At 43.4% G+C, this 16,649-nt stretch overlaps 1 protein-coding gene across 50 annotated transcripts in view; it reads right to left on the bottom strand.

Annotated features, from left to right (window-relative positions):
- Window positions 1-9,695: 9,695 nt before the first annotated feature.
- RIMS1 (regulating synaptic membrane exocytosis 1) overlaps window positions 9,696-16,649 on the bottom strand; it is a 346,977-nt gene continuing 340,023 nt past the window's right edge. For all 50 annotated transcript variants that reach the window (XM_075747454.1, XM_075747452.1, XM_075747455.1 and 47 more), the window contains 4 exons: window positions 16,365-16,477; window positions 13,500-13,601; window positions 12,274-12,413; window positions 9,696-11,912 (listed from right to left, as the gene is read on the bottom strand). In XM_075747454.1, the coding sequence (XP_075603569.1) occupies window positions 11,694-11,912; window positions 12,274-12,413; window positions 13,500-13,601; window positions 16,365-16,477 (574 nt within the window). In that variant the 3' untranslated portion in view covers window positions 9,696-11,693. The remainder of the gene's footprint in view (window positions 11,913-12,273; window positions 12,414-13,499; window positions 13,602-16,364; window positions 16,478-16,649) is intronic.

The following is a 16,649-nucleotide window of genomic DNA, read 5'->3' as shown; positions in this document are numbered from 1 at the left end:
AAAAACCCAAACCCAAACCAACCAACAACAAGAAAGCCAATAGCAAGGTACGTTCAGCCGCTCTGTTTAACTTTCATCCAGGAAATTCTGCATCTGCCAAAAACTAGCTCAGATCTGGAGACAAGACCAATCCAAGGTCTTAGACCATTTCTCAAGGATTGGACCTCTTTGGGTTATCTTCATAGATCCCAAACACCTTTCTGGGCTCTGAGTCATGAATATAGTGTGGACAGATATTTCTGAATCATGCTGGGAGCTAATAATTTGAGTCACTACTCTCCCAGCCTCTCTTACTGTAGACAGGCTCTAGTGGAGCTTTACCAGGGCTGCAGTGTAAGGATCACTATCTCCAGCCTGTTAGTGGACTTCTGAGGAGGTATTTCCTCAGGTTGCCTTGTAACACCGTCCTGTTCAGTATTCCCTCTTTCATTGCTTGGCTGCAGACTTGTGGTCACTACTGTGGGATCGCACTAGCCCTCGTTTCTAGTGTTCCACACATGGCTGCAGCTCACTTACTAAAGGTTCCTATATTCCTCTCAAGAGAGAGACTCTGTAGTCCCCTCTGGTGTCTAGAGGACTCTGGTGGAGGAACAGCGATGAGGCAAGGGGCAGGGTGACTCCTGAATTTGCTCCTCTGCCTTGGTGTGGGCCAGTGAGCGTAGCTGGTTCAGCGGCACGCTTGTCGTTGTGGCAGCTGTGGCGAGGCAGAATGCATTTCCTTGTTTTGCATGCAAGAAAAAAGCAAATTCTTGCCCTCGCCTAATATCCACACACATTGCATTTAGGCACTGGGAAAAAAGCCGCAGCCTGAAGCCAGGATCATATTAGAAGAGATTGGGCTGCAAAGCTACACTGACAGCCCTTCTTAGCATTAGCATGCACACACACACACAGAGCTGATCCCTACAAAAAGGTAATTAAGGCGAGGGGGAAACCTGGGAGTGGCTGGCATAAAATGCCCTAAAGGGGGGGAGTGGGATCAGGAATGTGCATCTGAAGGGCTTGGTCCCGTGTCAGCTTCTGTGAACAAGTCCTGCTGAATCTTGCTCGCATACCCAGGTGAAGCCAATTCGGCAGGCCTTCGCCAGCCCTGTTCACGAGGAAGTGAGAGGGCTTCACAACTGGAGGCTGTAGCTTGCAGGCAAGGCCCTCCCTTCTCTGCCTACAATTGTGCTACTTTGCTGAAGGGCAGCATGTGCACATCGGACTGGAGCATAGTTCAAAAGAAGTAAGTGTTGCCTGCAGCTGTCCTCACTTCGGAGCATGTTATAGCAGGTTAAAGGCTGCTGTAAGCTCTGCCAACCACCAACTCGAGAAGCTTTTCTGGCAACCAAGCATCGTCAGGACATAGATACACTAGTCAGGGCCCCTGGAACAGCCTGCTCTCTGGGAGCTTGGGGGGAAATGCCAGGGACACCTCTGTTGACCTCCTGTGTCTTGTACAGGAGATGGGATCTTCAAGAACTGGAATGCAGGGTTAAATGTAGGAACTTTTCTGCTATGACCTAGTGTGAAGCTGCCACAGAGTGCAGCTGCCCTGCCACACTAGTTAATTTGAGAACTGGCAGTTTTTACAGTGGCAGACTTTCATGCTAACAATCTTCCAAAGCACTTGATAGCAAGTGAGCACTTCCCTCATTGCCATCTAGCAGAAGCCTATTGCTGAAGTGCAGCTGTCAGTAGCAGGGGGTAGCAAAGCATGTTGTCCCCTACTGACCCTCAGAGCTATACCAAGGTGAGTGTCATTCTTCCGGCTGTGCTCCCTTTTTAGATTCCCAGCAGTTGGGTTAGAGTCCTAAAGCAGGGCAGTGTGTTTCTGGCCCCCTGTGATTTGGGTAGAGAAGCTCTGGCAGTTGCCTCAGAGCTCAGCCCTTGCATGTACATGGTATCACAGCCTATAGTTGGGCTGTGAGATTATCCATGCCAGGTCAGTCTGAGCCCAGATCCCAGCAAACTTTAGTTTTACTCTTTGAGGATGTTGGTGATTGAAGGCACAAAGAATTTAATCCATTCGTTTGGCAATTTTAATGCCACAGTAGCTATATGGGGCTACACAAAACAGTCCTGTTTCAGTTCCCTGCTTCAGTTCCTTCATGACATTGAATTATTTTATGGCTCAGGTACCAAATTAGACCTTGCTCCCCCAAATCCAGCCTTCTTTCTTAACTAAGCAATACCTTTCCTTCATGCCCTTGTTGGCTGACCTTCCTCAGATAGTGTCTACATGAGCAGTACCTGAGTTATCAGACCATTTTGGCTGTCAGCAGTGATACCTTCCTTTTCCTCCTTAAACAGGTTATCATCAAAGTTTAATAATCCTCCAGCATGAGCTTTCACTGGTCACAAGAAATTCTCCTGATGTATCTGACTTGCAGCTTAATACAAAAGTAACAAAGGTGTAGTGAGGGTACAGCACAGTCTAACAATAAAAGTAGTACTCAGAAAACAAAATTAGGCTTGTCGCTTAACCACACAGTAGCCTGACATTAATCTGTCAGAGCAGCCACTGCAAATAACGCTGAAATAGGGACAAATGAGCTTTTTTTAACACTCCTTAGTGGAACTGCATTGATTTGAGTGAGTTCATAGTCACTACTGAATCAGACAAAAGGGTAGGCTGTTAAATATAAGTATTATTTCTTTTTATGCTTTATGAATTCTCCTTCAAAGCTGTTCAGTTTTGACTGTTTCGAGGGCTCTTATGTGGAACCAGTATACAAGCACAGACAGCGATCACACCCGGTTTCACTGCATCCACAGGTATACATCCAACTTGGAAAAAAACACTACAGCTTTTTTTTTTTTTTTTAAATCTCATATAAAAGTGCCAAATAAAGCACATTACAGCGGAAAACTTCGCGACCCCCGGCTCCGAGGCGGGCGGCAGCAGCCGTCGCGCTGGCCGCGGCAAGCTCCGCTCCCGCTCCCCGCAAGCCTCCTCGGCCTCAGCTGACAGGCCGGGCACACAAGATAACCTGGCGACCATGTGAAAGGCCGGCCAGGCGGGCCTAAAACTTAGCCTTAGCCCTAGAGCCGGGACGAGCTCGGGAGCTGGGCGAAGCCGAGCCCAGCCGGGCATGAAACCGCTGAGGGGCGATGGGCCGCCCCCGCCAACGGGCCCGCCACGCTGCTGCAGGGCTGCCCGCGGCCCGCGGTGCTGAGGCGCCCTCCGGCGGCCGCAGGGGGAGCGGCGGGGCGGGGCGCCCGCCGGCCGGCCGTGAGGTACCGGCGGCCCCGTGTGGCACCGGCGGCCCTGTGAGGCACCGGCGGCCCTGTAAGGTGCCGGCGGCCCGGGGGGCGGCGGCCTCCCGCCCTTCCGCGGGGTGGCCCGCTCAGCTGAATAACATATTTGAAGACTTTTTGTCCTTTTCTACTATGTGCAAGCAGCCTGCAAGCAGCGGAGTCCTTTCTGCTAAATAAATGTCCCCAGGTAGATTTATTTATCTAAATAAATAATGTTACTTGCAAGGGTTGGCTGACTACCGATGGCCCAGAGCCGCAGGTTTTCCATCTCACTACCCCTCAGCTGCCCCCGGCATCGTCACGCTGGGCCAGGCGCCGTCCAGTGCCGCCTCATCTGTCACACAGCCCAGAGCCGTGCTCCGAGGCTCCTTTTCTGAAGTGGGCGGCTTTCCATAAAAATACCAGCTTTTGGTCGTATTTGTTAGGGCATACGCATTACAAAAATAAAAAAAAAAAAAAAAAAAAGAGGCTTATCTACGGGCCAAGCTACGTGCTCTTGTCACAGATGCAGCGCCTCAGCTGGACGTGCCGCCGCTGGCTGTCACCTCCACCGTCGCTGTGCGGATCTCTGCCTCCTTACAGAGAAAATGAAGCTCTGCACTTTGCGCAGCTGGAATTGCTGGCTGGCCTCCTGCTTGCTCTGGGATTTGTTGTCACCGAAAGAGCCTCGCCGTGTTGTGCGCATCAGCCACCTTCTGTCACAAAAGCACCTTGAGTTTGGTCTCATTGAAATCGATTGCAAAACTCCCGCATTCTTCAGGGCAGATGAAGCAAATCTCGAGTCCATAAAAAAAAAAAAAAAGCACAGTATACATGAGATATGTAAGTACAAGAGGAGAAAATAGTGGTCTTCAACCATCGACGTGCAAATTGAAGAGCAGCCCCAGAGAGGTGAGGTATGGAACAACCCTGCTCTGCTTTCCTCCATTCGCTCTCACTCGCTGAAGAAATGTAAATGTTATCAAATCCAACAGGTATGCTCTGCAGACAACAGATACAGCTCTGAGCTGGTATCAGGCAAACAAGTGATGGGAGAACAAGGCTAAGATTAGTGCTATGGGGAGATACCGGCCTAAAGAACAAAGGGAGAAGAAGGTTAAGCCCTGCAGAGTGGCTCACTGCCATGGCAACCTATCTCCTTCTCCTTTACATTTTGGGATTTGTTTTAGGGAATATTTGAATGGTATAACAGAAATCTAACAAAGAAGCCCGCATGTATAGTGGAGCTGAAGGATTATATAGATAGCACAGCAGTGACTTCTGATGAGGCTGTAATTTAATTCTGTTTCAAGCTTTCCAACAAAAGAAAATGCGATGGCTTTCTTCCCTCTGTCTTTTCATGCACATAGTGGATGAAAAAGGCCTGAGGGTTGGGGTTTTTTTTGTATTTTAACATGAATGGTTTAGGAACGCTGGTCTTTCCCACTAACAGGCTTGGGAATCAAGTGAGCTGCTGGAGCACCGGAGCACAGCAACAGAGCTGGGTCCAGGCACCAAACTACAGTAAATTTTGCTTCATAGTTTGCAGGAACAATGACCGGGGGAAGGGACAGAGGAGGGAATTGGCATTTCTTACATGTTGTAGGAGAGCAGATACTGTACTTCAGCTGCCTCCCAAATCTCAGGGCTTTTTTCCTACCAGGTAAAAAGAAGCAAAAGAGGTCAACAAGCCACTCAAGCTGCTTGTGAGAAGCTTGTTGATACTCCCTATTCCCAGCAATTACAGCCTTTACGTGCCTTTCGAGACTATGTACAGAGCAACTCAAAGATTATTTGTGCCATCAACTTACTTTTCCTCTCCTGGTTAACTCCTAGGGAGTCACCCATCAGAAAGTAAAACAGTGCATCGTATCTTTTTTATCAAGCCCTGCTGCCACCAGACAGTCTGTTTCTGATACTGAAGTAATGAAGTTGGGCCAAATTCTTCAACCCTTCAGGAAAAAATCCACTGCCACTCTTCTTTTTTGACCTTTCAGTCAAAAAGACAGGAACTAAACAGTTACGCCTTAGGTTTTTTCCTGAGTCTCTCTCTTTTGTCCACCCACGGGAACAGAGGTGCCATGTCCTTCCTTTCTCTCCTCCCTCTTTGTGCTCCCCAAGCCTGCCCTGTCTTCCATGGGGACCTGTTTCTCACTCATTGGTTTACCCATTACAGAGCACCAGACTTCTTTACAATCCCAGCCAGTGCTTTTTGAGGGCTGATGCAAGATCCGTCTTCTATAATACAGTTTTTTGAGCTTAAAATTAAATATATCCTTTACATCCCCTTAAGCTCACACTCAAGGCATGTGTCAGACCATCTCTGAAGAGAAAAGCGTGGCTGAGCTGTACATACAAACTGCTCCCTTAGAAGCTGACTCGTGCTCAGAAGCTTTGTAGCACTGGCTGCTAACAGGCATCCAGCCCTTCTAACCTGTAGTACGAGAGGGACATCTGGGGACTCACTCCAAATCCAGACTCTTGCTCTGTATCGGTCCAGGGGCAGCTGCACTCTCAGTCCTTCACAATCATAAGACAGTCTTCCACATGGCTTTGAAGCTCTGTCTCTTTATTGCAATTGTCATTATTTTCTTTTGGGTTGCCTTTTCATTCCTGAGCACTTCTCATTCAGTTGCTCGCACAGCCTCAGACTGGAAGAAATACTGCGCTTTCTAAAACTGGAGGATGAAGTTCTTGGGCTCTACCTTGGTTCTTTCTGCCGCAGCTTTAACTAGCAGCAGCTCAAGGATATTGCTGCTCCAGGCCTCTAACAGACTTTGCTTAGTAACTAAATATTTAGAAAACATTTCCCTCCTGACCATCCCTCACCCTCTGCATTACTGAAAATAATTGCTCTTTTTTCTCCTGTGTGCTAGTATAATACTGCCACGTGTGCATTGCATGTGGACACTGTTTCTCCAGTATGCGGAACTGATTCCTTTTCTGAGTACACACTGTAACATTTAATTGAAGTTCTGTTTTACAATATTTGCAGGATTTACAAATCTTAGCTTTTGGGGTTAAACTGCATGACAAGATTTCTTAAACTATCTAGAACTGTCTTATCAACCCTTGTACAAGCTTGTTCTGTGTTCTATAATCAGTGCTGTAGCACGTAAATGGGCAGCTTGCTTCTGTGGAGACCTGCTGTCAGACCAGACAACAGTGACTACAGACAAAGTGATGGTACTGGAAATGCAGAGGCAATAGTGCTGCTGTACTTCCCGAAGGGTAGGAGGCTGGGACAGGAGATGTCTTCTGTATAAAAGACTCTTCATGTAGGGGATGGTATAAACTGAAGAAAACAACAATGTCCTGTTTATGTATGTGGCTCAGGAATTTTTACTTGGCTGTAGCTGAAATGTCATGACAAGGTTTAGTACAGAAGATACTGCTTCCTGATACTTGCCAGTGTAAAAAAAGACCTTGGGAGCCAGGACTAGAAGATAGGATCTTATTATGGCATCTCAGTCTCTGAGGACCTCACAACTGCTTTTTCCACATTTATGCTCTGCTCTTTCCCTATCTATACGATGTCTCTGAAACAGGGGATTGCACCTACCCCCCACTTTATTCATCACAAAATCCAGGCACAGAGACTGATACCTAGGTTCTCAAAAAGTCACCCAGAAGGCTATGTCCCACTGATATAAATGAGAAGGAAATGTGAAAAAAGACCCTAAATCTTCACATAAATGAATTGTTGCAGACATAGTGAAAATCCACAGATGGTGGTATCACACAGCCTGTCACTATGGACCCAGTGCTTTATCAAGTGGGCCACTACTGATTTGTAATTGCATTTTAGCAGGACTCTTGAAACTGTAGATATGTTAAAGAATGGTGATCAGAATGAATAATTCTGAGTAGTCCAAGGAACATGAGAATAACGAACTGCTGCTCATCACTTTCTGAAGGTCACTTTTTTCAGAGGGATTCTGTGAAACCCTTAGGCAACAAGCTTCTAGCAGCCAGCAGCTGACACCTCCAGAAGACTGAGCTCTCAAGGATGCCTTTCTTGTACTAGCTGAGACATATATACAGCTCCATAATATTTGCCTTACCTGAATTGCTGCATTGATACGCTGTCATCTATAGATTTTGTCAACTTTTTATCCTTTCCTTCAGTTACTATCAGCGCTGAGTGTTAGACATTGACTCAACAAGGCAAAACATCTACAGTTTTATGTCCTGATGCACAACTATGGCTTCAAATCATACCAACAACAACTGGAAAGTACCTAACCAAGGGGCATTTCATTAGACACCAGGCTGTGTGCTCAGGAGCTGAATCGTCATCAGCAGCTAGACTCTAGAAGGAGCGAAGGCAGCTTCCCCTCCTATCTGTGACACCTCAGGTGGGACGAATTTGGATCACAAAACTCGGAAGAGCATTTGGTCTTTGTGACATACCTGCCACGCACAACCTCTTTCATAACCATGGTATTTAACTACCAGCATAGATGGTCATCCATGCAGACACCAAGAAAAGACATGACCGATGTACTTTCTTTTTCAGGCTGGGAGCGAGGTATTAATTGAGACTCATTATTCTTGGTAGATGTTAGCAGAGTTCTTAATCACTCAAGATGACCAGAATACCCATTGCCTGAGTGGAGAAACCACATCCTTCAACAACAATCTGCTTTCTTGCAGATTGCTTTCTTCTACGTTTGCAGAATTATAGTAGGGTAACATGGGGTGAGCATTTGGAGCTTGAAAGAAAGTGCCACACTGCTGTCTGCCATGACTTTCTTCAATTAAGGCAAAAGAAGAGTATGAAGCCCATAATTGTTTTTCCTGGAGTTAAATGGGCCGTGGACAGTAGAGTAGTGACTATGTGGGAGCAGCAAACGGCCACAGGTAGAACAGCTGACTTCACAGATGACAAGTCACAGGCTCTAAGTAAAATCTTGGAGTACGAAGAACAGCCACTGAAGATCCACTCTGGATTTTTCCTGTATGTGGAGTGTATCATACCTGGGCTGCACTCGACTTTTGGGACTGTCATTTGTTAGTGAAAACAGGCAACAAAAGTGCACATATCATTTCTCTGGGAATTACGAAGGAATGGGATCATGAAGCTCTGGTTTGTCCTACCCACTCACAGCAGTTCTGATGTCTCTCTAGCACAAAGGTCAAGGCCAAAAGCTTTTTCTCCACCCACAAAGAGGGACACTAAATTTGCATTTCAAGACAAAATTTAGAACATTTACTCATCACAAGGAAAATAACTGTCTGATTATATGACAGGGATTACAAGTTTAGTATCTTTGCTCTTCCCCTGTGTGTGACGTATAAGGCAGTATTGCATTCTCAAGGGAAAACCAGGAGGGAACTAAAGCTGATTTATCTGTGTCTTATAATCCCAACACTCAGCAATGAGGTTTTAAAAGGCAACACTCCCTGGGAAAGGAGACCAACACACGACTTATCTGTCCTAGCACAGTCTACTGCTTCTTTCCTGAATTCTTTGCATATGTGATCCCCGTTCATCAGAAACACCATGAATGATACGGTTCAGCGTGTTCTTTTGCTGCCATATTTTCTGTGCTCTAGGAGGGGATCAGAAATGCTAAACTTTATTTATTGCTCAGTATCAGAAAGGAAAGGATATCCTAGTATTGGACACAATATTCAAAGCCATGCGATTCATGAAATTGAGGGCTTTTTGCAACAGTATGACAAATTCTCTATTTAAACAGATCACTCCCACCACACAGAAGGAGAAATATAACATGCCTTTTGTTCAGAGATTTACCATGTTTAATTATTCATTTTTTTCAGTAGCTTAACCATGTATTCAGATAAATAAAGTAATAAACAAAAGTGTTCAAAGTGAGGCAATATTGTATTTATGTTATTTTAAAATTGTGATCAGGTATCTGTGGGACATGGAAAACTAAAAATCAAACAAAAGTACATAAACTTTGCTTCTCTAATAAATTTTTAAGCCAAATTCTGCTCTCAGGTAAATTTCTAGAATGCATTTTCTGTAAGGGCATTGCAATACGAGGGCATATCTCTGGGTTTAAGGAGTGCAAAAGATTGGGAGTTGTTCTCACGCCTTACAGGCTCAGCGCACACCAAACGGAGAGCTGGTGTCTGGCTCCAACGCACATCGCCCCGCTGACCTCCTGCAAGCAGATGCAGCGTCACTTGGTTCCAATAAGCTGATTTGATTTCACCAGATTGTAATTTGGCTACATTTGGGTTTTGACTTCAATTTGCCTGCTTCTATGAATGAGAGCACAATTTGGCTCCTTTCCCGGGGAAAAGGAAGCCGACCAAACACGACTTTCACCAGGCCTCAGTTTTTGGCCCCAGATTTCAACATACACTATTACAGCGATCAAAAGAACCATAGAAATTACTTATCATTTTACTGTTCCTTAACACATTTCACACAGTCCTGCAGCGAGCAGAATCACAGATGAACCTCAGAACATACAGAGAGCACAACTACTACACTGGACATGAAAAGGAAATTTTATTAAACATGTTTACATAACATGAGTTGGAAGTTCATTTAAAAGCACAGGGGAGTGTTAAGACAAGTGGTCAAAATAGAAAGATACTATCGAATTATAACTAGTTGGTTTTTGGCCACTAAGACAGAACAGGATCTAGTAATAGTGCACCAATGCTTGAGTTCTTCCTGCTCAGCAGGTCGAGCAGTAACCAATCTGCGCCCTACGGAAAGATGGGCAGAGTAATTCCCACGTGTTGAGTAATAATAAATAGTTCACTTGGTGCAGGCAGTATGTCTATGAGTTAAAACCTAGTGTGTACACAGTTTCTACATGTGTTACAGCCCCACAGTAGGAATCTACACCAAAATAGTTATTAGAAGGAATTTGGTCCGTACTACATCACGTTTTCCATAGGGTAAAAAATAAAGTCCATCTATAGACATTTAGCACCAGACTCACAGACCTAGCCTGGCTAAAACCTGCAAAATGTCTATAAGAAAAATGGATGGCTTAGATTTCTTGGTTACTTCAGTATAGTAATTACGAGCAAACTGTACAAGTACATGCAACATACAAGCTGGCCTATGTGGAACTAACATACATTATTAAATAACCTTTTTCATCTCTTTTTACAAAACGTGCATGCAGCTTTGAACAGTTCCAAGTCATGCTGCTCTATTTTGTGTGATCACAAAATCGAATGGCCTGTAAAAGGAGGGGAAACATATCGATGCACCTGCAGGAATCTGCAGTTGTTTGCACATTTACAGAATATCACAAGGGATTTCAAGGCCAAGAAGAACTCAAATGAATAAAAAGCAAATTGAAATTTGACTTTTTTTTTCTCCAAAAAGTAAGATATCTTGCGTTAAAAAATCAAGCCTTGTGCTTGCATCAATCTCAAAGAAATGTAAACTAAAATTTGATAAAAACATTAGTAAGTGCAGAATATTTCAACTGGAATTTCCAGTGAAACACTGAACAACTCACACCATGCTCTATCCAGGGCAGACAGGTGCGTCTGGAGCGACACACATCAGAGAAGCCTGGGTACAGCTGAAAGTGTCATATGCTTAATCCATTCCTGGTCAACATTTTGGGAAGTCAAATATACATTTATACACAGAAACGTAAATATTTCCTCTCCATTTCTAGGAGGAAAAATGCATTACCAGTAACATATTCAATGTCAAAATTAAGACTAAAGCTGCTTTATACCAGTCCCCAGCAGTAGTTGCAGAATTCTTCAAAATTCTTCCATGCAAAACATCATAAACATAAAAGTTATTATATATAATGCAAACATATCTGCTTTTTACAAAGAAAAAAGTGGCACTGTGATGAGTATTTATTTTTAAGAATATAACTTAGATTGGTCATTTGTTCTGGGTTCCCACAGGAGAGACTTGGAAGTACCAGAACTGAGAAACGATTTGAACTCGCTGGAATCGTAACTGTGGCTGTTGAACACTTTAACAATGCTCACAGAGATATGTTTCAGCCCTTTTTTGTTTGGTTTCGAAAAAGAAAGGAAGGGTCTCTGTTGGCGATGTGAGGACTTCTACAAAACTAGCAGAATCACATGGCAAAAAACTAGTGGAAGTGACAAGTACAGAAAAACTGCTGAAACACCAGGAAGGTAACACTGCTTGAGGGCTCTGTCAAAATGTGAGAAATACAACATTGTTAACAGAGTGAGAGCTTCCAGTTTGGCTCATCTTTGACTTAGGTCGAATCTAAAGGTCCCTCTCTCTTTTTTTTTTTTTTTCCAAATCATTATAAGCATCGGTGATAGCCACTAATAGATTGGCCGTATGTGATATACCTTTGTTCTGTCAGTTTAAGCCATCTCTCAACAAACAACTCAGACATATTTTTGGATAACTACTACAAGCAAAAACAGAAGTGATTGTCTCTCTCCAACAGTGCTTTTTGATCATGTGATATCTGGTTCCAATTGTTATCCGGGGTGATGTTTTTATTAGACAGCACCTGCTACTATGATCTAATGCAGGGAGGCCCGGTTGAACTTTCCAGAGATGACTGGGAAGCCCTGCGTGTCAGGGGAGTCAAGGTTGGATCCACTAGCGATGAAGGTGGAAATAATTTATACCAGCCTATTACCACACTGGACAGATCCAGTTCCTCCAGAAGGATCTGGGCAACTCCCATGAAGCATTTGTGGTCCATTCGGCCGTAGTCTCCCCAAACTATTACCTGGAAGAACATAAAACACAGGTTCAGCATTGTCCTCAAACCCATGCTTACGTGTTCACTCCTGCTGTGTTTCGTTATGCGTAGTGTAAGGAAAATGTTATTCTTAAGGGTGAATGATTGCTCCCTCTTGTGGGAAAACCTAATGGCAGAACAGGAGCGAGAGTCAACAAAAGAGAAATGTTTAATACAGCCAGACATTTTGCAGGTCTGAAAACACAAGCCACAAGGGCGTGTTTGCTGGTATTCATAAAATTAAATGCTTAGTGAGTTGGAATGGGTTTACGCATATTGCTTAAACTTAAGTAAACATGCAAGTGCTTCTCCAAATGATAGCCTAAAATGGGATTACGAAGGAACTGACCTGAAGGACTTTACCCTGTGGACTTTCATCAAAAACCAGTGTCTGTTGGTACAAAGGATCAAGGGTCTTCCTTGCAATTCTTGTCTTCTTCTTAGCTATACAAGCTCCATTTTCCAATAAATACACTTTGACATATGGAGCTGCAAACAGAACATCATGAATTTTATGTTTGGACTTAAAAACTTCTACATTGCACATCTGAGCTGGAGGACAAATGCCTTAAAAGGAAGCCGAGTGGAAAGAAAATAACGCATGTTATCTTCACTGCATGATCTTAATACAATTGTATTAATAAAATAAATGAAACAGCCCATAAGAAATCAATTTGATTTTTATAAACTTTGAATGCAATGATCTAAGATGTTACTAACAACAATGACGTTTCATGTCTGTCATTTCAAAAACACTTTCTTTTGCCAGGAATTAACTGTCACTGATAGCTACTCTGGAGTCTCTATGTATGTTTAGGGGTCAGAGATATTGCAAAACAAAAGACTTTGATGTTCCATTGAAAGGAGTATTTAAAACTAAGTCACTCCGATAACACAGATGTTAATTGCCCTTTCATCTTCAGCTCCTAAGAAGGTTGTAAAGTACCATTTTCGCAAAATGTTATCTAAAACAGCTGTTCCAGTTGTCACGGTAAGCAGTGGTTGTGGTAGCGGTTACAAATCTCCTCTAATAAAGATCTCTATAAATAACTAGAACTTCAAAAAATGTCCTTTTAAAATGATACAATATTAAATCTCATTCATTATACAAATTACGGACACTGGCACTAGCGTAACCTGCTGTCTTCTTGAAGCACTGTGGTGGACAGAAGATCCTGGCATGTGAGTCTGTTAAGCTGTTTGCTCAAAGCACTTTCATCTGTTCTCCATCTCTTGTTTTGAGGTGGAACAAACACAAAGGACTTCATCTACGCCGACAAAGCCCCTCTACGATACGTGACTTGGCCAAGATATGCAGAAATATTTCTGCAAATGTTCCTTCCAGAACGGATGTTGAGTTGCTAAAAATCATTCCTTGAAAGGTGGTACGCAACTGGCCGATGGTAAGAAGTGGACAGTGGTAGCAAGGATATATCCACGCACACATTCCTTGTTGAAAAGCAAATCAAACAAATGCAAATGTAGTGACAGCTAAGGAGGAACTCAAAAGTCTCTGATCCCCAGTTCATCGGTATATTTGATATTCTTGTTTTCTGTTCATATTTTTTTCCTTACCTGGGGTAGATTTGGAGCCAGGTTTTTGTGTGAGGCCACGGGCTCTAATGACTTCTACCTCTAACTGGCCCTTTTTATCCACCATTCCAATCTGGATGTCACCTGAGAGGGAGAAGAAAGAAGCCCACATTTTAGAGAAGCAGTACAGACCGGATAAGATAGGGTATAAGAGTGAGAAACAGAAAAACTAGTTTGCTACTAGTCTGCTGTGTTAGTGTGCTTGTCACCTCTCCTCCTGATCCCTTTAATTTCTCCAATTAAACCAGGACTAAAAGATACATATTTGGGAGCACGGTGCCCTCTCTTGGTGTATGGTTTATACCAGAGCTCAGTATTTCTGATCCATGGAGGCAGGCAAATTTACAGCAACACTATGGTATAAGCACCACACCTTTATTTTTGCGCTGGTGAATTATCTAGAGCCTTCCTACCTAGGACTGTTGCCCCAGTGTGCCAGTCACTGACACGTGCTGCCCGGGCAGTGGTCCCGTACTAAAACCCAAACTCATGTTCAGAAATCCCCTCGGCTGGATGTTTTTGCCTCCAAGCTGAGACGCAAGAGCTGGCAGTGTGAAGGCTCCTTGTCTGATGTAGCAGGAAGGAGAACTGCTGGTAGAGGCTAACGTTGAAACCTCCCTCTGTAACTACAATTGTCTGACTGGATCCTCAGCATAAGGTAGAGACACCAACCAGACGAGACACACAGTCGTAGCGCATCTTCAGAGAATGATGCCCTGTCCCACAGGAGATCAAAAGAGGTCTTTCTCTCTGCAAAAGTCTCCAACAACTACAGGGGTGACAATTTTCCTGTTTTTATCTATCTTCCACACCCATTTTTGGTGTAAATAAAATGATGCAACTTGTTAAAATAAGGGGCTGCTTTTGCTACTAAATAGTTAAATTTGTTTCCCTGCCTGACTTCTGACAGATGACATTTCCTGCAGGAAACAGAAACTGCTTAGTCCAAGACCAAGCACTGTTCTGATCTAGATCAATAAAATGCAAGGGAACTCAACTATGGGCTCATGCTCAAAGTGTTAGATCTCGGTGGTTTCATCTGTCATGGAATCCGCTGGGTAGAAATCTAACAGGCCACTTAGAATAACAAATGCATAGTATGACATGGGCAGCTATGTGACACTTGTGCAATGAAATGAACTATACGTATATCCATGAAACACTTGAGTACGGATATATTTGACATGTAAACTCTGATTGTCTAAAAAGCACACCCAAAAATAGACAGTCCTGAACTATAGAAATTGGGGTCTAGATTTAGAAAGACAGCATTTTCACCTGCTTGTCTAGCAGTGTATTAAAGCAGTGTTTCTACCTTGGTACTTGAGGTATGACAGAGCAGCAGGGAAGATTTTTTATCAATCAAACTTTGCTTGAATAAACAGAGCTCTGTGTTGCGCTACAAATAGTTCAGAGGAAAATTCCAACACGGGATTTTAAGAGCACGTCTCTGTATCACATATCCAAAATAAAACATGCGACAGGGAACCAGAAGGGGGAGCGGTAATACAAACATTTTCAAATGGTTGCTAGTGAAAGGGTGCAACATAGAAGGTCTTCTGAAAATTGTTAAAAAGCACAACTGAGTGCTTTTTTGGGGGGCCAAAACCTGAACCTTTAGTAAATAAAGAAGCTCTAAGGAGTAAAAATAAACATATCATGCAAGTAATATGCAGAAAAATATTTAGTTGGAAAACAAGATTAAAAAGACAGAAGAAATCTAGACCCTTATATTCCTACCAATAGAGCGTCTTAGATTTTTATTGGCCAAATTATCTCAGAAATATCTTCTCTTTCAAAATAAAAAAAACGAAACCATGTATCTAATAAGTTTGGTGCTTATCAATGCATTAGAAAAGTAGCAGCTATTTGGAGTTACACAGCAACCCTCACCTCAGGGGATACTTAGGGGGGTAGCATTCTCAAGAAAGTTTCTGTCTCCTCCTACTCATGAGTCGGGAGGGGAACACTCTCTTCTGCAATTTTTCTTTCTGTTTCTCTCTCTCCTTTTTCAGAAGGGGCTCAGTGGCCCTTCCTGAAGCTGATTCTCCCAAGACAGCTGTACTGAAGCATATATAATTTCTGTACTGAAGCCAGTTATACTTTCCAGGAGGAGAAGTATGGTTAGAGTAGTGGATCAAGGACTCCTCACTTAGCATCCTAAAGCATGTCTAAAAATTTCTCATACATAAGCAAAAAAAAAAAAAAAAAAAAAGAAATCAAACCTTTCCAAAGATACTTCCACAGTACTGTGCTGTTGCACACCTTATATACTGATACTCATAACCAAGATACAGCTAAGGCTACTAAAGGGAAACCCACACTGGTTTGGAATACAGACAAGATCTCTGATAGCCCCAGGCAGCTGCTGTAGAAAAGGATTTTGCCTCTTTCATGACAAACGTTGGCTTTATCAGCAACTGATTATTGGGCACTGCAATGTGGGCAGAGGTTTCAGATTCTGGGACTGGATGAACTAAGCTTGGACAAGTGCAGAGTTTGGCCAGAAACTAACTGTCACATCCAATACAATCTGTGGAGAGTAAATATAAACTCTGAGTGGCTGAGAATTTGCAATGAGCTACAACTGGAGAAGCCACAATAATTTGGAGTGGGAAGAAAAGTGCAACTTCCAATTGTAAATGAGATTAGCAGGCACCTCACATATGGAGCAAATACTCTTTCTCACCCCATTTTGCATGCTAGCGTGCTAGGAATACCAGGGACTGCGTATAGGATCTTCATGTTTACTGTGAAGGAAGCCACCCTGTAAAAGGTGCTGTAGACTGGCAGTGTGCATTAGTTAACTGGTTTATTATTTAACAGAGGAGAACATGCTATTCTTACCCATGGCAGGAGTTGCAAGGGTTTGCCGGCCTACTAACTGTGCAGGTCCAAGTCCATCGAGGAAATCACTAAACTGACTGTCAGCTCCCAGCCGTACTCCAGGAAATATTAAGCTGAAGCAAAATAAAAGCTGGTTAAGCATAAGAACAGGATTAATTTCTATTGTCCTACAGTATTTACCTCAAAAGTAGTACTGATACAGAGCAAGTAGCTCAGAGTGTGCAAGAACAAATTGTTCTGCGGCATCAGGAATGAGCTGTCTCCTGTGGACCTCAAAGAAGTGTA

The sequence above is a fragment of the Balearica regulorum genome, chromosome 3, assembly GCF_011004875.1.
Source record: "Balearica regulorum gibbericeps isolate bBalReg1 chromosome 3, bBalReg1.pri, whole genome shotgun sequence".
Classification (NCBI taxonomy): domain Eukaryota; kingdom Metazoa; phylum Chordata; class Aves; order Gruiformes; family Gruidae; genus Balearica; species Balearica regulorum.
The sequence above is the reverse complement of the archived record's forward strand: the minus strand, read 5'-3'. Positions and strand labels throughout refer to the sequence as shown.